The sequence below is a fragment of the Vipera berus genome (assembly GCF_964194415.1).
Source record: "Vipera berus genome assembly, chromosome: Z".
NCBI lineage: Eukaryota > Metazoa > Chordata > Lepidosauria > Squamata > Viperidae > Vipera > Vipera berus.
Window position 1 is genome coordinate 101,850,243 of NC_138205.1, and position 25,275 is coordinate 101,875,517.

A 25,275-nucleotide genomic window follows, 5' to 3' on the forward strand; every position below is an offset into this window, starting at 1 on the left:
CCAAGGGCTGCCCAATGGGCTGAGGGTGAGATGGCTCAACAGTTAAAGATGTTGAGCTTTTCAGCTGGAAAGCTGACAACCCAGGTTCAAGACTCAAGGGCTATGCAATGCAGTGCCCGAGTTCCTGGCCACCTAACAGTTTTAAAGAATGAAAATGTGAGTAGATTAATAGATACCACTTTGGTAGAAGGCAACGGTGTTCCATGCACCTTTGATGTATACCTATGCTGACTATATGACCATGGAAAATGTCTTCGAACAACTCTGGCTGCCTCAGCCAAAAAATGGAGATGAGCACCACATCCTAGAGTTGGACATGACGGGATGGGGAAACCTTTACTTTACCTAATGTTAGATAATTACAGGTAGTCTTCAACTTACCAAAATTATTGTTTCTAAGTGAGGAAGTTGTTAAGTGAGCTTTTCACCATTTTACAACCTTCCTTGACACAGTTGTTAAGAGAATCACTGCAGTTGTTAACTTAGTAACATAGTTGTAAAGTGAATCTGGCTTCTCCATTGAAGGGCACAAAAGCTGACCACATGACCCCAGGACATGCAACTATCATAAATATCAGCCAGTTGCCAAGTATCCGAATTTTGTTCACATGAAATGGGGATGCTGCTACTGTTATAAGTGTGAAAAACTTTTTTCAGTGCCATTGTAACTTTCTAAATGAAAGATTGTAAGTTGAGGTCTACCTGTACTTCCATATAGATTTATTTTAGAAGTTGCATCATTGTAATGGAAATGTGGAAAGATTGCTCAAAACAAGTGAACATAATAATTTACTATTGATGATAAATTATATTATCAACTAATATATTTTATATTATGAAATAATGAATACCTGCATCTATTGAGCATTTTAAGTAAATCCTAAACTGAACCTTCATACTTTACTAGTAAATAGTAATATAAAGTAGCAATATCAATAGCACTTAGACTTATATACCACTTTACACTGCTTTACAGCCCTGTCTAAGCGGCTTACAGACTCAGCATATTGCCCTCCCTCCCAATCTGGGTCCTCATTTTACCGACTTCAGAAGGCTGGAAGGCTGAGTCCAACCTTGAGCCAGTCAGGATTGAACTCCTGGAGTGAGCAGTGAGTTAGCCTGCAGTACTGCATTCTAACCATTGTGCCACCATGATAGCCCAACTTTTCACACATTTCATAAAAAGTGCTTTTTATGAAACATATTTTTGTGTGTGTGTCTCTGTGTGTATATTTTGTATCTTTGATTCAATCTTCACTCCTGGAGACTATCTGGACATATCCCTGCAGTTTTCTTGGCATTGCCTATTCCAAGGATTGAGAGAGACTGGCCCAAGGTCACTCAACTATAACAGAACTAGAACTCACAGACTCCTGGTTTCTAGATGGATGCCTTAACCACTACACCAAACTGGCTCTTGTGATTAATCTGCAAGTTTTCTAACGATCTGACATAATTTTAACATTTACTGCCCCGTACATCCAAAATAACCAACTGTTTTGATAAGCAGTTTATAGAAATCTGAATGGCAAATATTTGGGTGAGATTTTGGAGAAAAACTATGGCTTTATGATGAATTTTACTATTATAATTATGTTCTTTATTTCATAAGATTAGATTAGGAAACAATTCCCCAAACTTGTAATGTTTAATTCTGTGTCAAAAAAAATTGCCATTTCAGTCATAATTAGGTTCTGTCAACAATTTTGAAAGAAAATTTAACATAAACATATAGGTAGTCCTTGCTTGACAACTGCCCTGTTTAACATCCAATTAAAAGATGTGATCATGTAATATTTCACTTAACCACTTACTGGCAGCTGCAAAAGAAATATTGCTACAGTTGGGTGTTCATGCTTTCTGTTTTCTAGAGGAATGACTCTTTATGTGATGGGAATTGGGAGAATTATAGATTTAAAAATGCTTATAAGCAAATAAAACCTGATCAGCACACAGATCAAAGTTTTACATTATATGTACAAGTACGGTATGTGCGGGGGAACCTTTACCTTTACCTTTTACAAGTATGTATCAGTGCTTATAAACATTTGTATGCATCTGTATCCCCTTTTGACTTAAAAGAAAAAGATTGATTTCAGCTGTGGAAAAAAAGTGAAAAGAAAGGAAAGTGTTAAACACCTACTGTACAACTTGCTGCTGTTATTTCTAAAGACACTATATATCTTCTGAAACTGGAAAGATTAATTGTGGGAGCTGCAGTTTCTGTATGTTTGATGGCCAGGATGGGAAAGACAGGTCTAATGGATGTTCTATTGCAATATTCTACAAGGGGCTACATTTTTAATAACATTTTCTTCTGTAGGTTGATATCCTTTCAAGAATTTGTAGCGTTTGAATCTGTCCTCTGTGCTCCAGATGCATTGTTTATGGTGGCATTTCAACTTTTTGACAAAACTGGCAAAGGAGAAGTTACTTTTGGTAAGACTTGTTTTACTTGTTTCCCTCTTTTTCCCTTTTCCTTCATGTGGATTTTTAATAAGCATGCATTATAGAGAAGCTGGGATTTTTTAGCTTTTATTCCTTGTTTAATTTGTATTTATTTAAGTATATGGAGCTGTTAATAAGATTTAAGTTTCACTAGAAGAGAATATCTGTAGTTCAGGGTTGAACTGTGAGCTTGGTTGTTTAGTGTTTTTACCTCCTTGGGTAATAGAATGTATACAATCCTCACCCAAACATAGAGAGCACCAGGAGCTCGAGTTCAAATGTATTTAAAATGCATTGTTTATTTGAATCATATATAGCCTTGCCTGTGTTAGCTCGGGATAGGATACCTTTTATGCTTTCTCCTATATTTCTTGTACGAAAAATTCAGTGAGGTTTGTTGGGGTGAAAGAAAGTGACTGGTCAAAGCTATCTAGTGTGCATCAGTGGCTGAAAGTGGACTAGAACGTTAGGATCTCTCAGTCCTAATCTGTTGTCTTAACCACTATATTACAATGGCTCTCTATGAAGTTTTGGATAATGAATCTAAAAATCTTCATGTTTAACAGAAGACTACTATATAGAGAGTAAATATACATATATTATTAAATATAAAGCAAGATACCAGCTGTTCTATCCCAACTGGAATCAAACTAATTTTCAAAACTCAGTTTCCAAAACTTTTCCAGTTTCAATGTAAGACTTTTTACTAGAATTCTGGTGGAAAGTTAAAACACTGTACAGCATCCTATTTCTTCATATAAAAATTACATGGATGCTGCTCTTCCAAACTTAAGCATTATGGGACCCATTAATTTAAATGGAAGGAGATTTTTTAAAAATTTTAGTTGAATTCTACATGGTTTTTTTTTTAAATTCCATTTATATCCCGCCCTTCTCCGAAGACTCAGGGCGGCTTACAAGCTTAGCAGTAGCCTTCATTCTATGTATATGCCTGCTTATTAGGGCTTTTACACACACCCCCCAAGCGGCATTATTACAAAGTCAGCTTAATTGCCCCCAACAATCTGGGTCCTCATTTTACCTATCTCGGAAGGATGGAAGGCTGAGTCAACCTTGAGCCTGGTGGGATGCGAACCTGCACTAATTGCAGGCAGCTGGTGTTACTTAAGGAGGCATTAGCCCACTGCTCCACCAAGGCTCTTTTTGAAATGATTATTGCCATATAATGGGGTCAAAATATCTTATGACTTTCATATTCAGAATTAAAAAGAAGTAAAAATACAACATTTTTATACATCACGGCTTTTAAATATTTTAAAATGGTATTTTAAATAGCTTTTTTTTTACTCTGGTTATGTGGTATTACAGGTAGTTCTAGACTAACAACAGTTCATTTAGTTACTAATCAAAGTTACAACAGCACTGTAAAAAGTGACTTATGACCATTTTTCAAACTTATGACCATTGTAGCATCCCATGATCACATGATCAAAATTTACGAGCTTGGCAACTGACTCATATTCATGACAGTTGCAGTGTCCTGGGATCATGTGATCACCTTTTGCGACTTTCTAACAAGCAAAGTCAATAGGGAAGCCAGATTCACTTAACAACCGTGTCACTAACTTAACAACTGAAGTGATTTACTTAACAGCTGTGGCAAGAAAGGTTATAAAATGGTGGAAAATTCACTTAACTGTCTCACTTAGGAACAGAGATTTGGGGTTCAATTGTGGTTGTAAGTTGAGGGTTACCTGTATGTTGATCAGTCTTTCCATTTTATTGATAGACAGCCATACTTGTCATGAGTTTAAGATTGCAAAACAGCAATGGTACAGTCTGTCCATTGTAAGAATAATATATTTCTATGCCCTATACTTGTTCTTGTTGTTGTTAACTGTGAAGTCGTGTCCGACTCATTGCAACCCCATGGACAACGTTCTTCCAGGCCTTCCTGTCCTCTACCATCTTCTGGAGTCCATTTAAGCTCATGCCTACTGCTTCAGTGACTCCATCCAGCCACCTCATTCTCTGTTGTCCCTTTCTTCTCTTGCCCTCAATCTTTCCCAGCATTAGACTCTTCTCCAGTGTGTCCTTTTCATTAGGATCTGGCCTTTTAAAGAGCAGTCAGGGTTGATCTCCTCTAGGACTGACCAGTTTGAACGCCTTGCAGTCCAAGGGACTCGCAGGAGTCTTCTCCAGCACCATAGTTTAAAGGCCTCAATTCTTTGGTGCTCAGTCTTTCTTATGGTCCAGCTTTCAGAGCCATTCATTGCAACTGGGAAAACCATGGTCTTGACTATACGCACTTTTGTTGGCAGGGTGATGTCTCTGCTTTTTAGTGTGCTGTCTAGATCTGCCATAGCTTTCCTCCCCAGGAGCAAGCGTCTTTTAATTTCTTGGCTGCAGTCCCCATCTGCGGTGATCTTGGAGCCCAGGAAAATAAAATTTGTCACTACCTCCATTTCTTCCCCATCTATTTGCCAGGAATTGAGAGGGCCGGATGCCATGATCTTGGTTTTCTTAATGTTAAGTTTCAGCCCAACTTTTGCACTCTCCTTCTTCACCCACAACAAGAGGCTCTTTAGTTCCTCTTCACTTTCTGCCATTAGAGCGGTATCATCTGCATATCTATTGCTAAGCACATTGTGCTTTAGATTGTAAGCCGCCCTGAGTCTTCGGAGAAGGGCGGGATATAAATGGGATTAAAATAAAAAATAAAATAAAAAATATCTTAGGTTGTTGTCCGTTCCTCAGACAGCCATTTTGCTTTCTTGCATTTCTTTGTCTTTGGGATGGTTTTAGTTGCTACCTCTTGTACAGTGTTGCGAACCTCCGTCCATAGTTCTTCAGGCACTCTGTGTATCAGATCTAATTCCTTAAATCTATTTGTCACCTCTACTGTATCTTCATCAGGGATGTGATTTAGTTCATATCTGAGCGGCCTAGTGTTTTTCCCTACTTTCTTTGGTTTAAGCCTAAATTTTGCAACGAGAAGCTCATGGTGTGAGCCACAGTCAGCTCCTGGTCTTGTTTTTACTGACTGTATAGAGCTTCTCCAGCTCATAGTCAGTCTGATTTCAGTGTTGGCCGTCTGGTGATGTCCATGTGTAGAGCCATCTCAGGTTGTTGGAAAAGACCATCGTATTGCCATGACCATCGTATTCTCTTGACAAAATTCTATCAGCCTGTGCCCTGCTTCATTTTGTACTCCAAGGCCAAACTTGCTTGTTATTCCGGTTATCTTTTGGCTTCCTACTTTAGTATTCCAATCCCCCATGATGATAAGGACATCATTTTTTGGTTTTAGTTCTATAAGGTGCTATAGGGCTTCATGTTGTTGTTAGTTGCGAAGTCGTGTCCGACCCATCGTGACTCTATGGACAATGTTCCTCCAGGCCTTCCTGTCCTCTACCATCTTCTGGAGTCCATCTAAGCTCACGCCTACTGCTTCAATGACTCCATCCAGCCACCTCATTCTCTGTCTTCCCCTTCTTCTATTGCCCTCAATCATTCCCAGCATTAGGCTCTTCTCCAGTGAGTCCTTCCTTCTCATTAGGTGGCCAAAGTATTTGAGTTTTAGCTTCAGGATCTGGCCTTCTAAAGAGCAGTCAGGGTTGATCTCCTCTAGGACTGACCGGTTTGATCACCTTGCAGTCCAAGGGACTCGCAGGAGTCTTCTCCAGCACCGTAGCTCAAAGGCCTCATTCTTTGGTGCTCGGCCTTTCTTATGGTCCAACTTTCACTGCCATACATTGCAACTGGGAAGACCATAGCCTTGACTATACGCACTTTTGTTGACAGGGTGATGTCTCTGCTTTTTAGTGTGCTGTCTAGATTTGCAATGGTTCTCCATCTTTGGCTGCAGAGCATATAGTTAATCTGATTTCTGTGTTGACCGTCTGGTGATGTCCATGTGTAGAATGATAAGGAAATAATTTTTTGGTGTTAGTTCTAGAAGGTGCTGTAGGGCTTCATAGAAGCAGTCAATTTCATCCTCTTCAGCACTGGTGGTTGGGGCATAGATTTGGAGTATTGTGATATTGAATGGTTTGCCTTGGATTCTAACTGAGATCATTCTGTCATTTTGGGGGTTGTATCCCAGTATTGCTTTTTCTATTCTTTTATTGACTATGAAGGCTACTCCATTTCTTTTGAGGGATTCTTGCCTGCAGTAGTATAGCTGATGGTCATCTGAATTAAATTCACCCATTCCTGTCCATTTTAGTTCGCTGATTCCTAAGATGTCAACATTCAGTCTTGTCATCTCTTGTTTGACCACGTCCAGCTTTCCTTGATTCATGGATCTTACATTCCAGGTTCCTATGGAGAAAAAATCTTTACAGCATCGGACTTTCCTTTCAGCACCAGATACATCCACAGCTTAGTGTCCTTTCAGCTTTGGCCCAGTCGCTACATTCTTTCTGGCGCTACTAGTACTAGCCCTCTGCTCTTCCCCAGTAGCATATTGGACCCCTTCCGACCTGAGGGGCTCATCTTCCAGCGTCGTATCTTTTTGCCTTTTGGTACTGTCCATGGGGTTTTCATGGCAAAGATACTGGAGTGGGTTGCCATTTCTTTCTCCAGTGGATCACATTTTGTCAGAACTCTCCGCTATGACCTGTCCGTCTTAGGTGGCCCTGCACGGCATAGCTCATAGCTTCATTGAATTACGCAAGCTCCTTCGCCACAACAAGGCAGTAACCCATGAAGGAGGCCCTATGCTTAATATAAATCAAAAATTGTCCATAGCTTCCAAAATCTAATTTCAAAACCACATTCACATCTCTAATTGTTATTGCTTCCCTAAAATTGTACTAATAAACTTAGTTAAACTAAAATTGGACCATGATAGAGCAAGCCCATATAATATGTGTATTTTGTACTTCTAGCATAAAGAAATAAACAAAGAAACTATTTACAGCATTCTTTTGTAAATCCCAATATCTGATGTAGAACTAACTTTGTTTTAGGAGCATGAGAAATATAATAATATTCTTTAAGATCATCTTCCACTGATTTGTCAGTTTAGCGTATTCCAAAATTCATGCAAATAACTGATTTTCACCTTAACAATATTCTTATACTAATTTTAAACAGAGAAATTTAGAATAATCTGAAATAATTTTTGTCTTGATAATAATTAAAGAGTTTTTAATGCTGCTGATATATCTGGACCAAACTGTAACATCAAAAAGTATCTTATAGTAATTGTAGGTATTGCCCTTTGGAACATAATCCTCTCTGAGGTGAAATTAGCCCCAGTCCTTAAGGCCTTTCAAAAGCCTTCAATTGTATTTTTTTCCATCAGGCTTGAGGTCCCCTGGTAGCAGACAGACATTGGCTGCATCATATATAATATTTTGATTTTAACCCTCTCATGATCTTGTTCTTATTTATCTTTATTTGTTTTAAGAGGTTTTATAATTGTAGGTTTTATTGTATGACTCCAAGGGTTATCTTATGCAAATCCACATAAATTTAACAAAACAAAATAAAAATATCGCATTAGTATTAGAGAACCAGAATTCTTTCAGTAATTCAAAATTGTTCCAAATAGCTGATCTTCTCGAGCTTACTTTTCAGAAGTAATCCAGGCTTTTACATTTGTGCATTTTTTTAAATGTTTTCTTATGATCTTTTAAAAAGCAATATTATTTAATTTAAATAATTATTATTATAATTATTATATTGTCCTTTGTTATTTTGCTGCTACATATTCTGGATATTTAGATAAGGATAGTATGTAAATAGTTTAAGAATGTATATTAGAAAATATGGCATGTTCATATTTTCTTTCCAAACAATAGAAAAAAATAATGAAATAAAACTTTTTTGAGCTTTCAGTGTATATATTGGTTTCGGATGGGATAGACACATAAAACTAGGCAAGTGGCAATTTAATCTTACAGATGTCTAAATTAGCTTCTAAGAATAATCTGTCCAATACACATGTCATGGTTTATAGCTATTGTGTTGTAGAATTCTTTCTATCTAAATTTCTAAGCCCCAGAAGACAATTTTAATTTAATTTAATTTAATTTAATTGGATTTATATACCGCCCTTTCCCGAAGGACTCAGGGCGGTTTACAGGGTAATTTAAAACAAGAAATACAAAAGTTAAAAACAATTAAAAATAATTACAACAGTCCCTGAAAAAAGTAAAAAAACCCCAATTAAAATTAAAATTAAAATTCTCAGCCTGGGCCAGAGAGCTCGAAGAGCCAGGTCTTCAGGTCCCGGCGGAATGAACGGAGGTCGGGAGCAGTCCTAAGCTCCACGGGCAGCTGGTTCCAGAGGGCAGGCGCACCCACCCAATACCCCTCCTCCCTCCCTCCCTCCCTCCCTCCCTCCCTCTCTTCTGTGCTCCAAATAAAACAAAAATCTTGGCAAAAGTTCTACTAAATTATCCAGGATTAAGGGCTGCTATTAACACTGATTGGCTTGGAAAAGTTGCTGCCCATGGCCTATATATAGTTTGTCCAGGGTGGTTAATTGTTATTCTTAAAAATCCATATTATGGAAATCGGTTGGCTTTTTTCCCCCCATTGTACCTTGTCTTGGAACTTGTGTGTGAGCAGTTTTTGATCTGTTTTTCTGGCTACATTTTTGCTATCACAACCGAACTACTTCATTTCTTGTACTAACAAACAAATAATAAACAATAAACAAAAATAAAGTTTGTATGTGTACTATGTCTTCTAGTCAATGCTAACCCCCTAGGGCTGTCTGGATTAGTCTCTGTATAATCTTGACAAGAGCCATTGCATTCTTCTAGAGATAGAAAGTTGATAGCTGAATATGGACATGATTTGAAATGAAGGTACAGTAAAAATGGGTCTACCGTATTTTCCGGCGTATAAGACGACCCGGCGTATAAGACGACCCCCTACTTTTAAGAAGTTTTTCAAGGTTTTTTGTCTTATACGCTGGAAAATACTTACATGCCCTGCCCTCCCTGTCCGTCATAATCCAAAATTCCGTTTGGATCAATCAAACACAACTCAGTGATGCCAGACTGGATTTGCAAACAGATCCAAAACTGTCACATTCAGAATCACCATGGTATCATGTTCTCCTAGAGTCCTCCATTGAATTCAACAGACTGAGGTAATGAAGGAGAGGTTTGAATGAAAAATACGCTAGACAGTTTTAACTGGAGTGTTAAATCACCACTCTAACACTCACGCGCCCCCCCTTTCAAAGGATTGTTTTTATGGTCCTGTCTTTCGATGTTCTTACCCCATCTCTTTCCATCTGCAATTTTCGGACAGCTTTTTGTTTAAATAAAAAACGTATCCCAAGAGTTATCGATAGTCTTTACAAAAAACTAAGGCCCCTCGAGTTCAGAAGTCTTCTCCCCCCACCAAAAAAAAATCCCAGGAGGAAAAAAACATTTTCTACCCGTCAAATAAAAATATAATGGATCTCTCCTCTTCCCTTCCCCCGTTTCACATACCATTAAGCAGAGCCGAAAACCCCGTGCCCCTCCTGTTTAAAAAGTTTTGATCTTTGCAAATGACCTTAGCAAAACTTCTGCGCAGCAGATGTGGGAACAGCGGGGGCGTCTCATCCTTCCTCCCGCTCCGGATTGATCCCCGTCCCGCCGCCCCTCTTTCTCCAATTTGAGGCCAAAGCCAGTTTCTGAACCAAGAAAGGGGAGTTCAGTGCAAGGCACCCCAGGATCGAGCTAAATTGCCGGTTAATGCAGAACGGAGAAGACGGGAAAAGTTCCCCAAGAGTTAGAGCAGGAAAGGTGAGGCAACCACTGACCAAGGGGATGGAAATCGTCCGAATCCACGCAAGCGCTCCTCGCAACTGCTTCTTGCCCTGCTTCACCCTCCCCAAATGAAATTAAAACAACCTCTTACCACCTCGCCCGAGATGCAGGCCGATAAGGCGACGGCGAGCACCATCCACACATTCCACATTATTCCTGCGTTTGCAGCTCTCGCTGCGGCTGCTGCTGCGCTTGGGGCTGCTGGCCGTCCTGCAGGCGCTGGGCCGTCCTGCCGCTGCCCGAGGGGAGGGCCTCACGCCCACCGGACTCACCTGTCACCAACACCGCTCTCCCCCCCGCGGGGAATGCGCTTCCGCTGGGCGGTGCTGGCCGAGACGAGCCAGCAGGCAGCCACCGTGAGCGCGGCGCTGAGGGGCAGCGGCAGGACGGCCCAGCGCCTGCAGGACGGCCAGCAGCCCCACGTGCAGCAGCAGCCGCCGGCTCAGCAACAGGTCCGAGCGCAGGAGCCGCACCGCCAGGCTGCCCAGGAAAAGCAGCCACACTGAGAGGCTGCACGCCCAGTCCAGCTCCATGAGGGGAGGGACCGGGAGCCCGGGCCGAGCGCGCCTCGGCCGACGGTGAGAGGGAAGCGTCACATGAAAAAGAGGCTGCGGGCGGAGCTGCCCCGCCCTGCGCCAAATGGGAGAAGTTCAAGGTCTGGGGGGAAGCAGGAGGGGCGCCGGCCATGGCGGGGTGGCGGCTGCCCTCCGGCGCTGCCTGCCGCCCAGGAAACACTGCACCTCGGGGGCCGGCAGGAGCAGCGGGAGGGCCGGCGGGGCCAGTTGGGCCTTCGCCTCCTCTGCGACGGACAAGAGCCGACGGGCAGCGCCGCCTTCGCGTGGGGAGAGCCGCCCGACGTTCCCGCGCAGCGGCAGGACGGCCCAGCGCCTGCAGGACGGCCAGCAGCCCCACGCGCAGCAGCAGCCACAGCGAGAGCTGCAAACGCAGGAATAATGTGGAACGTGTGGATGGTGCTCGCCGTCGCCTTATCGGCCTGCGTCTCGGGCGAGGCGGTAAGAGGTTGTTTTAATTTCATTTGGGGAGGGTGAAGCAGGGCAAGAAGCAGTTGCGAGGAGCGCTTGCGTGGATTCGGACGATTTCCATCCCCTTGGTCAGTGGTTGCCTCGCCTTTCCTGCTCTAACTCTTGGGGAACTTTTCCCGTCTTCTCCGTTCTGCATTAACCGGCAATTTAGCTCGATCCTGGGGCGCCTTGCACTGAACTCCCCTTTCTTGGTTCAGAAACTGGCTTCGGCCTCAAATTGGAGAAAGAGGGGCGGCGGGACGGGGATCAATCCGGAGCGGGAGGAAGGATGAGACGCCCCCGCTGTTCCCACATCTGCTACGCAGAAGTTTTGCTAAGGTCATTTGCAAAGATCAAAACTTTTTAAACAGGAGGGGCACGGGGTTTTCGGCTCTGCTTAATGGTATGTGAAACGGGGGAAGGGAAGAGGAGAGAGCCATTATATTTTTATTTGACGGGTAGAAAATGTTTTTTTCCTCCTGGGATTATTTTTTTTTTTTGGAGCCGCGCCGGAGATAGCTCGGTTGCGCGCGGCGGCCCGGCTTTGCAAGAACGGGGACGCTCGACTGATTTGTTTTTTTTCCCGGCGTATAAGACGACCCGGCGTATAAGACGACCCCCCAACTTTTGAGGTGATTTTCATGGGTTAAAAAGTCATCTTATACGCCGGAAAATACGGTATATAATATAAAGATGATGAAAAGTTATGAACAGTTACAAACAATTACAGCAGTTAACCTTATAATAAATTTATTGAAATGGTGGATAACGTCTACTTTTTATTATTTAGAATGAACAGTAAAGAAGCAGCAGTCAAATATACTGCAGATTAGTACTTGATAAAGTAGAAATAAGGGCCTTGGAAAAAATATTCCAATGCAATGATACCTGTATAATTAGAAAGATCAGAATCGCAGAGACTATAGTTTTCCCTCTGACACTGTTGCTTCTGTAGAAGTTGGAACTTTGAAGAAGCAGGATAGAAAAATATTTATGCTTTTGAACTTTAGTATAGGTGAAGACACCAGAGAATGGCATAGTTAGCTAAGAAAACTATCAAATGGATCCTAGAATAAATCAGTCAAGAGTTGTTACTCAAAGCTCAAATGTGATCTGGTGCAGAATAAAGAGTTGGAAGAGACCAACACTAGTCTATCTCCCTGCTCAAGCAGGAAACCCTATACCATTTCAGACAAATGGTTGTCCAATCTCTTCTTTAAAATCTCCAGTGTTGAGCCCCTATAGCTTCTGGAGGCAAGTCATTCCACTGATTAATTGTTCTCCAGCATGATAGATGAAGAATCCACGAATGGGTTAACTCTGTCTTCCTGCCCAATTAGACTAAGTGTGTCAAATTTGCCACGCCTCTCCTGGGCCAGGATACCTCCCAGTCACGACTTAGTCTGTGCCCAGAATAGACATGATAATTTTGGCTCCCAGTTTGCAGACTGAATTCATTAAGCAGGTTGTATGGTTCTTTACTTTCCATTCGTGAATTCTCCATTTTCCTCTCTGCGCTGGGATCAGCGCAGCTCCTAACCGCTCGGCGGATTTTCCTCTCCCTTTGGAGCTTCAAACTCCAGGAAACATTTGGCTTCCCAGCCACTGCAGAAGGCCCTCTCCACAGGCCTCGGCCTACATTCCTTCTTTATCTGTCTAGCTGCGCTGGGATCAGCACAGTGCCATAATGGGTAAAGGTGCCCTTCTTACTCTGCAGTCTCCAGGAAGCCCCAGGCCTCCGTCCCTTCTCGCGGTGTGCTTGTTGCGGGCGCTATTTTGGAAGCCGCATGGGGAGGTTTTCTCTGGAAATCCTCTGCTGCCTTTCAAGCGTGCCTGTAGCAGCTTTCCTTACCAGCTTTCCCTATCGTCAGCCTAACCCTCCTAAGAGTTTTCCTCAGTAGCAGCCGCCATTTTAGGCGCCGCTATCGCTCCAGGTGCGGCTTGTCCCTGCCAGCCTCAGGGGGGTGGAGTGCACGCTTCTTTGAGCTAGAGGAATTAAAGCATATTGCCACCCACTGCTTGACTTCATAGGTAAAGCAGGCTCAGGGGTTCTTTTATACTTCTTTTCTTCCAGCCACTGCAGAAGGCTCTGGGACCAGAGCTCTTCTTTTGACCATGGCATCAAGGCCGTAGAGTGATAATATTACAGGCCACACATTTGAGGTTATAGTGGCCATCAGTTCTGGCTGTTCCTACAACATCAGGTCCAATCACCTTTACCTCACCTCCCTACTTACATTCTCTGGACAAGCCTCTCAGAAATGGATGGTCAATTACAGGAGGCAACAGTTATAGCCCTAGGACCCAGCCTAGGTGTTTCCTCATCCACTCCAACAGAAGATGTGTGCTGGCTGTGCCATTCTTAGCCTTGCTGCCACCAACTAGGACTAGTGAGCTGGTCATTATCACTAAGGTGATCTTGCCGCCACTAAGTGAGCTACGTGTGAGCTGGCCGTTACCACTGAGGTGATCTTGCCACCACAGTAGACCTGTCCAGTGCACCAAAGGTGCTTTCAACTGGTATTACGGCCATCAGAAGCATTGCAAGTGTGCCAGTGTCCATTAAGTTGGTCCTGCAGCCACCATTGCCTTGTTGATCCCTGTGAGGTGGCATACAGCCACAGGTCAGTACTCTTCTCCTCTACTTGAGATCCCTCTCAGCATACCACTGAGATATCTTTCATTGTGATGCCAGACAACACAGCACCTCAGTCTTCGCACGGTTCCCCCAACACTTCTGGGCAGCCAAAGCACAAGTCCTCCAAGCTGGAGGCTGCTGGGAAACTCAAAGCCAAGGCCATTTCTGGCAAAAGGCCCTCCAAAGCGGCAGAGAAAGAGGCCAGCAGGAGACACCAGGCCTTAGAGAAACAGTTTTCCAAAGCCCAGAAACAAGGCATGATGGGCTCTGACCATGTTTCCTCTCCTCTCGCAGAGTACTCAGGATTTGGCCCACATCTCACTCCTCCCACCTTGTCTGCCCAAAGGGCCTGGTCTCCGGATGGGGACACTGGCCAATCCTATTTTCCCAGGGCTAAACAGGAGGAGATGATTCCCTTCACCCAGGGACTCAACCTTTGACTGGCTCCTCCTATCCACAGTCAAGACCTGAGGCCACCTTTACGCCCACAGCAGCCAGTCTTTGACCCTCAGAAGCACAGGGAGCATGGTCACCAGAGCAATTACAGGCCCTGATCTCCCAGGTGGTTGCCCAGGGGTTGGCCTCGACAACCAACAAAGGTCTGGACCCGATTCAGTGGCCTCAGTGACCCCGTCTTATCTCTCAGTCGGGAGCTCCAGACTTTTCCGATCTTATTTCTCCCGCCCGGTCTCCTCGCAGCAGAGTATCGATATCTGAGTACGACCCAATGGACCTGCCGCTGTCGGAGGATGAGGATCTTGCTCTAGACCCTCCTCCCTTTGTGGGCCTATTCAATCCAGCGCTCTTCAAATCATTGCTCCATAAGGCCAGCGCTACTAAGATTGATCCTGACCAGGTTGCCCAACCTGATCCATCCACCAGCCCCAGGACTTAAGCAAGTTAGTGGCTGCTTTGGAGTACATGGCGGATGCATCACTACACGCTGCCAGATTCTCGTCTTGAGCCATAGCTTCCATTGTCACTCCTCGCTGGCTCAAACACTGGCGAGCAGATGTTAAATCCAAGTGGCACTTGGCTGCCCTGTACTGTGGTGGTCAGCTGTTTGGAGAGGCCTTGACACCTTATTTGGTGGAAAAAAGGACAAACGTAAGGTGATGTCTCACCTCCTTAGACGGGCAGATAGACGGCCTACCCCATATGCCTGTAGACAGTCTTTTCTGATCAGGGTCAGGATCGGACTTTGCTCCGCCCTCCCGCTTCTTCCTTCCCAGGTCAGACCGTCAAGTTGACCGATCTGGGACCAGAGACAGACCCAGGCTGCAATTTCAGGCCAAACGGCCCTTTTGATGCACAGGGGGCCGTCCCTTCAGAAGATCCAAATGACTTCAGGGAGGACCCCCCAATTGGTGGCAGATTGACTCTTTGCTCAGAAATGGGAGACCACCACCATAGACTCCTGGGTCCTCGACACAATCAGGTGCGGCCTGACTCTAGAATTTATATCCAACCCCCCAGAGCGTCTCATTTCTTGTCCACTGTCAAAAAAATCCAGTCAGGAGGGCTCTCATGATAAGAGCTATTTGGCACCTCTTGGAAATAAGGGCCATAAAACCAGTACCGGCTGGACAGCTAGGAAGGGGGTTCTATTCCATCCTCTTCATCGTTCCGAAGGCTTTGGGAGGATGGAGGGCAATTCTTGACCTAAAGGGGCTGAACTTTTATCTTGCATACAAGAAATTCAAGATGCAAACGCTACAGTCCATCTTGGCCAGCATCAGGAGGGAAGACTTCCTGATGTCTATCGACCTCACGGAAGCATACCTTTACATTCCCATCCTTCCCGCCTCAGGTTCTGTTACACAAACCACCATCATCAATACAGAGCCTTACTGTTCGGCCTCTCGTCGGCTCCAAGAGTATTTACAAAGATTTTGGCGGCACTGAACGCGCATTTGAGGTCAGTTCCGGTATGCATTCAGTGCTACCTGGACAACATCCTCATCCAGTCCCTTTCTGTTCAGGTGGCTCAATCGGACCTGGCGTTGTCTATCAAGACCCTCCAAGACCACGGGTTCTCGGTGAACTTTCAAAAGAGCCAGACAGTTCCCTCAACCTGCCTTCTTCACCTGGGTGCGGTCATAGACACAAAACTATGCAGAGTCTATCTATCTCGGGAACGTCAGGACAGCATCCGAGCCCTAGTCCTCCAGGTCCAAAGGGAGTGTGTGGCCATTCTCTCCCAATTGTTAGGGAAAATGGTTTACTGCATGGTGATAGTGCCATGGGCCATACTACACTCCAGGAACCTGCAATGATTTTTGCTCCTGTTTCAGAGACTGGGCACCAGCTCCTCCAACCATAGGGTAAGGGTTCCGTCTCAGACCCTAAGATCCCTCCAGTGGTGGACCTCCCCAGTGGTAGCCAGAGGCTCATTATTCAAGGAGCCTGTTCGGCTCACCCTAACTACGGATGCCAGTTTGTTCGGCTGGGGAGTGCACCTAAGGTCACAGTTGGCTCAGACCTGGTGGTCCCGGTCAGACCTGAAGCACAACATAAACTGGTTGGAGCTCAGAGCCATACATCTGGCCCTATGCCACTTCCGCAACAGGGTGGTGAGACAACATGTCTTGGTCCTCACGGACAATGTGACAGCAAAAGCCCATGTGAACCGGCAAGGGGGTACCCGTTCCAGGTCCCTTATGGCCGAGGCCCAGTTGTTGGGATCCTGGTCAGAGACCAACCTCTCCCCCCTCAGGGCCGAGCACATTTTGGGAGAGGCAAATCAGCAGGTGGATTTTCTGAGCAGGTCGACAGTGGATCACTCCGAGTGGTGCCTGCATCCCGATCTCTTTGGGGAGATATCGGAGAGGTTTGGTCATCCACTACTGGATTTGTTCTCTTCTCCGGTGAACTCCCAGCTTCTGAGGTTTTTCTCCCGGTTCCCCTCTCCAGGGGCAGAGAGAACGGATGCCCTCTGCAGTCCATGGCCTGGGGGCTTGCTATATGCATTCCCGCCTCTCCCTCTGATCCGGGCGGTCATCCACAAGATACTGCAAGAACGGGCAGAGGTGATATTTGTTGCATCACACTGGCCAAGACGGCCATGGTTTGCCGACCTTGTGAGCTTTTTCATCTCTCCCCCATGGGGGATTCCTCCAGGTCACATTACACTCAGCCAGGGAGCTCTGCAATATCCAGAACCCCAGTGGCTCCAGTTAACCGCCTGGCACTTGAATGGTGGCTCCTGACGCGTGAGTCCTATTCGCCGGGCATAATTGCGATGATTCAGGCCTCCAGACGGCCTACAACAAACAGATTCTATGATTCTACTTGTAGGTTTCTGTCACTGGTGGGCAAAGAACCAGTTAGATCTCTTGGCTATTACCATTCCGAGGATTTTGGACTATTTATTGGAGGGGCTCAATAAGGGTTTGGCACCCAATACTATCCGCAGGCAAGTGGCGGCTCTATCCATGGTACTTACATGTGGCAATTCAGAGCCATTGGCTCAACATCCTGTGGTACGCTCATTTCTCAAGGGAGCAACCAACACCAAACCGCCCATGGTTCACCGGTATCCCTCTTGTGATTTACCACGGGTCTTGCAGGCCCTTACCTCACCTCCATTTGAACCCATCAGAACCTGTACACTGCGGTTCTTGACAATCAAGGTAGCCTTCTTGATAGCCGTCATGTCGGCTAGACGCATTTCTGAACTGGCAGCTCGCTCTATCAGAGAGGACTTATGCGTCTTTCATGATGACAGGGTGGTCCTTCAATTGGATCCCTCCTTATTCCAAAAGTCAATACCTTGTTTCACAGGATGCAGGAGGTAATTCTGCCAGATTTTTGTCCTCATCCATTTCATGACTTGGAACATCAATGGCACTCCCTGGATGTCCACAGGGCCTTACACCACTACTTTAAACAGACAGTGTCCTTTCGCAAGTCGGAAGCCCTCTTTGTTTCCTTTCAACCTTCTACTTTGGGGCAGAAGGTTTCTGCCTCCACTATAGGCAGGTGGATCAGGGCTACCAATCACATTCACTGTCACTTCAGGGGCGTACCAATCACATTCACTGTCACTTCCAAGTCATATCACTGCTCACTCCACTCGCAGCACTGGAACTTCCATGGCGTGGGTGACACAGGCGTCCATTGGGGACATTTGTAGGGCGGCAACATGGTCTTCGCCTTCCCCCTTCGTGAGGCATTATAAACTGGATAGGTTTGCCTCCGCGGACACCTCATTTGGTTGGAGAGTGCTACAAGAAGTAGTGCCACAGGGTGGGACACAGGCCCAGACTGATTCCCTCCCATAGGGACAGGGCGGCTTTGGTATGTCCCATTCATGGATTCTCCATCTATGATGCTGGAGAAGGGGTGTTGTCTTACCTGAATGCCTTTTCTCAGCATGATGATGGAGAATCCACACCCACCCCTTAGTGTCCGTCAGGTCCTTGTGTCAGGGGTATGGGAACCAACATGTCAGACTGTCATCAATATCTTTGCCTTTGTCGTGACTGGGAGGTATCCTGGCCCAGGAGAGGCATGGCAAATTTGACAGACTTAGTCTCATTGGGCAGGAAGACAGAGTTAATCCATTCGTGGATTCTCCATCATCATGCTGAGAAAAGGCGTTCAGGTAAGACAACGCCCCTTCTGTCAGGACATTTCTCCTTAGTTCTAGGTTGCTTCTCTCCTTGATTAGTTTCAGTCCATTGCTTTTTGTCTTCCTTCAGGTGCTTTGGAGAATAGAGTGATCCTCTTTTCTTTGTGGCAGCCCATTAGATATTGGAGCACTGCTATCATGTCATTCCTAGTCCTTCTCTTTATTAAACTATACATACCCAATTCCTGCAACTGTTCCTCATATGTTTTAGTCTTCAGTTCCCTAATTATCTTTGTTGCCCTTCTCTGCATTCTTTCTAGAACCTCAACATCTTTTTAATATTGTGGCAACCAAAACTGGATGTAATATTCCCAATGTGGACTTACTAAAGCATTATAAAGTAGTATTAACATTTCATGTGATCTTGATTCTATCATCAGTTATCAGATTATCATATTTGGAGTACATGATGTGAAGACTAGCTCTTTTAAAGAGTTACTAGAATAGGTGGAAGGAAAGAGAAGAGGATTACTAATAGCAAGGTGGATAGACTCAATTAGACTCAATGAGTTAATGCTAATTTGATGGCACATAATCAGTCAATCTCTGGTGATATAACTACCATGCTCCATGTTGTCCCTTAGGGGCCAAACTTTTTTCTTAAAGGTGCAAAGGTGCCTTGCTTTAGTGTAGGCAATAGAGTGAAAAAAATAGAGTGGACCAATAAATAAGTATAAAGCAACAGCCTTTCAGATTTTTAATGAGTTTTATAGTTTCTTTGTATCACTGGAAATAAACCACAAAGACTGTGAACTCTTAAGAATAATTTTATGAAACTTGCTGCAGACATCTTTAAAAAATCACTGTACTGTTTCATATTGGATTATACCAGTGATGGCAAACCTTTTAGAGACCGAGTGCCCAAACCACAACCCAAAACACACTTATTTATCGCAAAGTGCCAGGGCCGCATCAGCACTGTGGTGCCCTCAGGGTGAGCAGGGAGGCACCTCTGAGTGCTGCCTCTGGCATGCAAAAACTGGGGGCGCAAAAATGGCTAGTGAGTATCATGCAGGCACTCGCCCTGCCCCATTTGCAGCATATGTGTGCTCACGGCCCCGTGCACGCATGCACGCATGTAAAATGCTTCCCCCTCCCTTTTCTTCCAGTCCACCAATTGACAATGGTTGGTGACCTCTGCACCACCACCTCTACTGAAGCTTGCTAGTCGGCCGCTTCTTCTCCTTTGTGCTGGGTGGGGGTCCTGCTCCGGGCGGCGGTGGTGGCCTGATGGACCTGCTGCTGGCAGCAGTAGCGCGCGTGCCAACAGAGAGGGCTCTGAGTGCTGCCTCTGGCACGTGTGCCATAGGTTCGCCACCACTGGATTATACTGATCAGATAGTTAACTGAACCAGAAACTGAAAGTAAAGATAAATTGAATTGCAAATTGATCAAAGTTGGAGTATTTTCGTGAAACCAAAATGGCATCAATAAACATTATATCATAAAAATAAGAATGAACATTTAATGCTCAGATACATAAAGTCTCTTAGCTTTAAAAAAGGGGAACTGAACTGAAGCAGCCTTCTAACAAGAAAACCCTCCAGATCTAACTAGCTAAAGTAGACATACAGGTGTGATATTAAAATTTTCAAGGGATCTCAATTCAGTTTTGCACTACAGATCACTAAATCAAAGCATTTAGTACCTGATTAAATAGAAAAATGTTATTTCAAATAATATCAACAAGTCTTTGTTTTACCACACAATTGTTCTAGTGCAGGAGTTTCCAACCAGGGGTGCTTGCACCCCCTGGGTGTGCAAGATGATATTCCAGGGGTTGCTAAAACTTGGGTTTTCAAAATTATAGTGTATATGCATAATTTGTTGCCATTATTTTGAACTTTTGTAAGGGGTGCAAGAATATATCAGAAATGGTCCAGGGGTGCAGAGCATAGAAAAGATTGAGAACCACTGTTCTACTGGGACCAACTTACTCCTAAAAACGTGAAGCTTTCAAAAAGAGGTGATTCCAGATATTGTAATATTTATTTAAAAAACAGCCATTCATATATCAAACATTTATTAAAATGTGGAGGCCGTTGTATGTACATGTTGGTTTCCACATTCTGGTTTTTAACATATGGAAGGCAAAAAATAGGTAGCTGTTTAACTGAGAAGAACTTATTTTTTTTAGTTCCATATCTCTTAACACAATCCTAGTAATTCTATTTTAATTTTAGTGCAATTTTAGAAAAACTTCCTGCTAACATTTGTGATACAGCAAAGGGATGGATGGTTTATGAACAAATCAGTAAGCACAGCCAGAGGCCATTGCTTTTCTACACAGCCTCCCCACGCTCCTCACCCTCCCCAACTCCTCAACACTTAATGCAGTTTTTAAAATAAGGGAAGTTAGTTCTTGTTTCCATAAATCGTATGAAATGGGAGATGGTAGTGTATATTGATATGCAGCTAATAGAGACTGCATGGCCTTTGTATCCCATTTTAAATTGATATGTTGCTGTTTGCCTGGAGTTAAAGATCTCAGTGGGAAGGTAGAAGAAAGTTTAGTTGGCTTTTAAATTTGAGACAGAGAATAAACCATTGCTTTTTTTTTGCCGAGTGTTGACAGACACATAAAAACTCATAATGTAAGTCCAGAGGTTTAAGAGATTTAACAATTTTCTCTTTGGGGGGATATTACTGAATTCTAATGCCTTTTAAAAAAAGCAAAATACTTTGATATCTTTTATAACATGGTTTAATAAAGAAAAGTTTAGATGCCTGGTTTAAATGTCAACATTTTAAAGAGTATTCTTTTATCAATTTTTGTCTTTTAATATAAGGGCTAGATGTAATTGGACAGAACTGCTTTAACAACTTATGGCTTTAAATATATTAGAAGTACTGGATTAGAATTCGTGTCCTTCTTCCAAGAGTTATAATACTGATATAGAATTTCTTTCTCTGTCTCACATCCCTAATTTTACAGATAAAGTAACTTGAAACTTGAAGGGTTGCCTTAATTTTAAAAGATTGTAGAATAAACCATGTTGACATTATTTGAATATTCATACATATGCGCAGAGAGATCTAATAATAAGCCAGCTAGAAATGTCTTCAAAATCACAGGTATGTGACTAAATAGACCTCAGCAATCTGTATTAACAAATAAGAACTGTTTAACAAAAGGAAGAATATTCTATATATGATGCTTTGTTAAATCTTTAGCTCTATATTCTGTTTTAATTTAGCTCCATATTCCATTTCAACATGACATTCCTTTAACTCTTGGAATTTGCAATGATTTTGTATAAATATGCATTTTGCCGTACATTGAGACTAAGACAAATGAAACCTGTAGCTCAATTCATTGCATGATTTGAGGAATATGTAGGAAATAGAGTTCTGATAAAGAATCTCTGCCATAATTGCTTTATAGAATCTATTAAGGTTTATCTTGATGCTGTTAGGGCATGAAACGGAAGCAAGCAAATATATTTCTTTATTTTGGTAATCTGGGTAATGGAATTAGCATAAAAGCTACCATTAGTTAAAATCTTTATACTAATTATTGTTTCATTGTTCCATCCCATTAATTTATTTATTTATTTATTTATTTATTTAATTTATATACCGCCCTTCTCTCAAGAGACTCAGGGCGGTGAACAGGGCAATACATAAAAATTAGATACAAAAGTTAAAATTAAATTATTAAAAACATAATTAAACAATGCCCAGAGATAATACAAATTTAAAATTGAAGTCGTTAATAAAAATCCCACCCCGTCCCATCAGGCCAGGCCAGCTTGTTCAAAGAGATAGGTTTTAAGGTCGCGCCGGAAGGAGCGGAGATCGGGCGCCATCCGGAGCTCAACCGGAAGATGGTTCCATAAATCCGGTGCACCCACAGAGAACGCTCTCCCCCTGGGGGCCACCAGTCGGCATTCTTTGACCGGCGGCACCCTGAGGAGGCCCTCTCTGTGGGAGCGTACTGGGCGGAGGGAAGTTGACGCCGGCTGCAGGTGCTCCCCAAGGTATTCTGGACCCATGCCATGGAGGGCTTTGTAGGTCATTACCAACACCTTGAACCTCACCCGGAAGACAACTGGTAACCAATGCAGCTCGCGGAGCAGAGGTGTAACACGGGAGTATCGGGAGACTCCCAATACAACTCTCACGGCTGCATTCTGTACCAGTTGGAGCCTCCGAGTGGTCTTCAAGGGTAGCCCCATGTAGAGAGCGTTGCAGTAATCAAGACGAGAGGTCACGAGCGCATGAGTGACCGTGCGCAAGGCATCCCGGTCTAGATAGGGCCGCAACTGGCGCACCAGGCGAACCTGGGCGAACGCCCCCCTAGTCACAGCTACAATATGATCTTCTAAGGAGAGTTGTGAGTCTAGGAGGACTCCCAAGTTGCGAGCCCTATCTACAGGAGGTAAAGACTCACCCCCCATAATGAGGGGTGGGATATCCTGAATATCCCGAGATGCCGGTACGCACAGCCACTCCGTCTTGTCAGGGTTGAGACGAAGCCTGTTCCTCCCCATCCAGACCCGGACCGCCTCCAGGCACCGGGACATCACGGCGAGGGCATCACTGGGGTGGTTTGGGGTCGAAATAAAAAGTTGGGTATCATCAGCATACTGATGATACCCAACTCCAAAACCACGAATGATCTCACCCAGCGGTTTCATGTAGATGTTGAACAGAAGGGGCGAGAGGACCGACCCCTGAGGGACTCCACAAGCGAGAGGCCTCGCGGTCGACCTCTGCCCTCCTGCCAACACCGACTGCGAGCGTCCCAGGAGATAGGAGGAGAACCACTGAAAAACCGTGCCTCCCACTCCCAATCCCCTGAGACGCCGCAGCAAGATACCATGGTCGATGGTATCGAAAGCCGCTGAGAGGTCTAATAGGACTAGAACAGAGGAGTATCCTCTGTCCCAAGCCCTCCAGAGATCATTCACCAGCGCGACCAATGCCGTCTCCGTGCTGTACCCGGGTCTGAAGCCCGATTGGTACGGGTCTAGATAATCCGCTTCATCCAGGACCAGAGGGAGCTGATGCGCCACCACACTCTCAACAACCTTCGCAAGAAAGTGAAGGTTGGAGACCGGATGAAAGTTATTCAAAACAGCCGGGTCCAAGGCAGGCTTCTTGAGGAGAGGTCTCACCACCGCCTCTTTCAAGGCAGCGGGAAAACTACCCTCACTCAGAGAAGCAGATATAACCGCCTGGAACCAGCCTCGTGTCCCCTCCCGGGCTGCATAAACCAGCCAGGAAGGGCACGGGTCCAATAAACATGTGGTGGAGCTCAGCCTCCCCATGATCCTGTCCACTTCCTCCGGAGTCACAGGATCGAACTCCTCCCAGGTGACATTGACAAGACCGCTCGTGTCCTGATCGTCCGATACTGCCCAGTCGGAGTCCAAACCGGTCCGAATCCGAGCGATTTTGTCCGACAGATGTTGACTAAATTCCTCGGCCCGCCCCTGCAAGGGTTCCCCACTAACCTCCTGATTAAGGAGGGAGCGGGTCACCCTAAACAGGGCGGCCGGGCGATTATCTGCGGACGCGATGAGGGCAGCGAAGTAGTTAGATCTCGCTACCCTCATCGCTGCGAGATAAGACCTAATGTGGGTTCTTAGTCGCAATCGGTCGGATTCAGATCGGGTGGACCTCCAAACGCTCTCTAGGCCCCGTCTCCGACGCTTCATCTCCCGGAGCTCCGCGGAAAACCATGGAGCCCATTGGGATCTGCGCCGGGTCAGGGGCCGCAAGGGTACAACTCGGTCAAGTGCCTCCGTGGCCGTCCTTTCCCAGGCTTCCACTAAGGCATCTGCCGAGCTGTGAGCTGAGGAGGCAGGTGGGGACCCCAGCGCTGCCTGAAACCTCTCAGGGTCCATTAAGCGTCTGGGGCGGAACCATCTAGTTGGCTCAACAACCCCACGGTGGGGAGTGGCAAAACGGAAGACCAGCCGCAGGAGATGATGATCGGTCCATGACAGGGGCATAACAATTGGGGAGCCCCCACCAAGATCATCTAACCACCGACCAGATAAGAAAACCAAGTCAAGGGTGTGACCTCCCTCATGAGTCGGTCCAAGAATTACCTGCATCAGGTCCATGGCCGTCATGGAAGCCATGAACTCCCGAGCTACCTCAGATGCTCCTCCCAGGGATGGTAGATTGAAGTCTCCCAAAACCATAAGTTTGGGAAACTCAATCACCAGCCCTGAGAGGATATCGAGAAGCTCAGGCAGGGCTGCTGCTACGCGACTAGGCGAAAGGTACACGAGCAGCAAGCCCAACTGCGCCCTGGGACCAAACCTCAATAAGAGAGATTCACACCCGACTATCTGAGGAACGGTGGCCTCCTGCGGACATAAGGTCTCCCTCATAACCACAGCCACTCCCCCACCCCTACCCTGAGTCCGAGGCCGGTGTAGCACCCGGAAGCCTGGTGGGCAAAGATCAACCAGGGGGATACCACCCTCTGGGCCCAACCAGGTTTCCGTGATGCAGGCCAGGTCCGCTTGCTCACCCTCGACTAAATCCCGGACGAGGGGAGCCTTATTAGCCACGGACCTGGCATTCAAGTACACCAGTCGGAGCTCAGGTGGCTGCACATCCCCGCTCCCAGAACCTTGGGTCGAAGGCAGAGGGTCGGAGCGCCTCACCGCTTGTAGGTAGCGGAGAGGCCCTCCCGGAGGTCGGTACGGCCCTCTGATCTTACACCTGCTGCCATTCCCTATCGTCGTGGGAATTGGCATTCCCACGACCCGCTCCAGAGCTCCAGAGATGACCGACCCCGGCTCCCCCTCAACGCGATCTATCCTAGGCCTG

General features: G+C 45.3%; 1 protein-coding gene across 1 annotated transcript in view; it reads left to right on the forward strand.

Moving 5' to 3' along the window:
• SLC25A13 (solute carrier family 25 member 13) overlaps nt 1-25,275 on the forward strand; it is a 156,907-nt gene that overhangs the window by 41,792 nt on the left and 89,840 nt on the right. Inside the window, exon 4 of the mRNA XM_081343773.1 lies at nt 2,324-2,439. Within this exon, the coding sequence (XP_081199899.1) occupies nt 2,324-2,439 (116 nt within the window). The remainder of the gene's footprint in view (nt 1-2,323; nt 2,440-25,275) is intronic.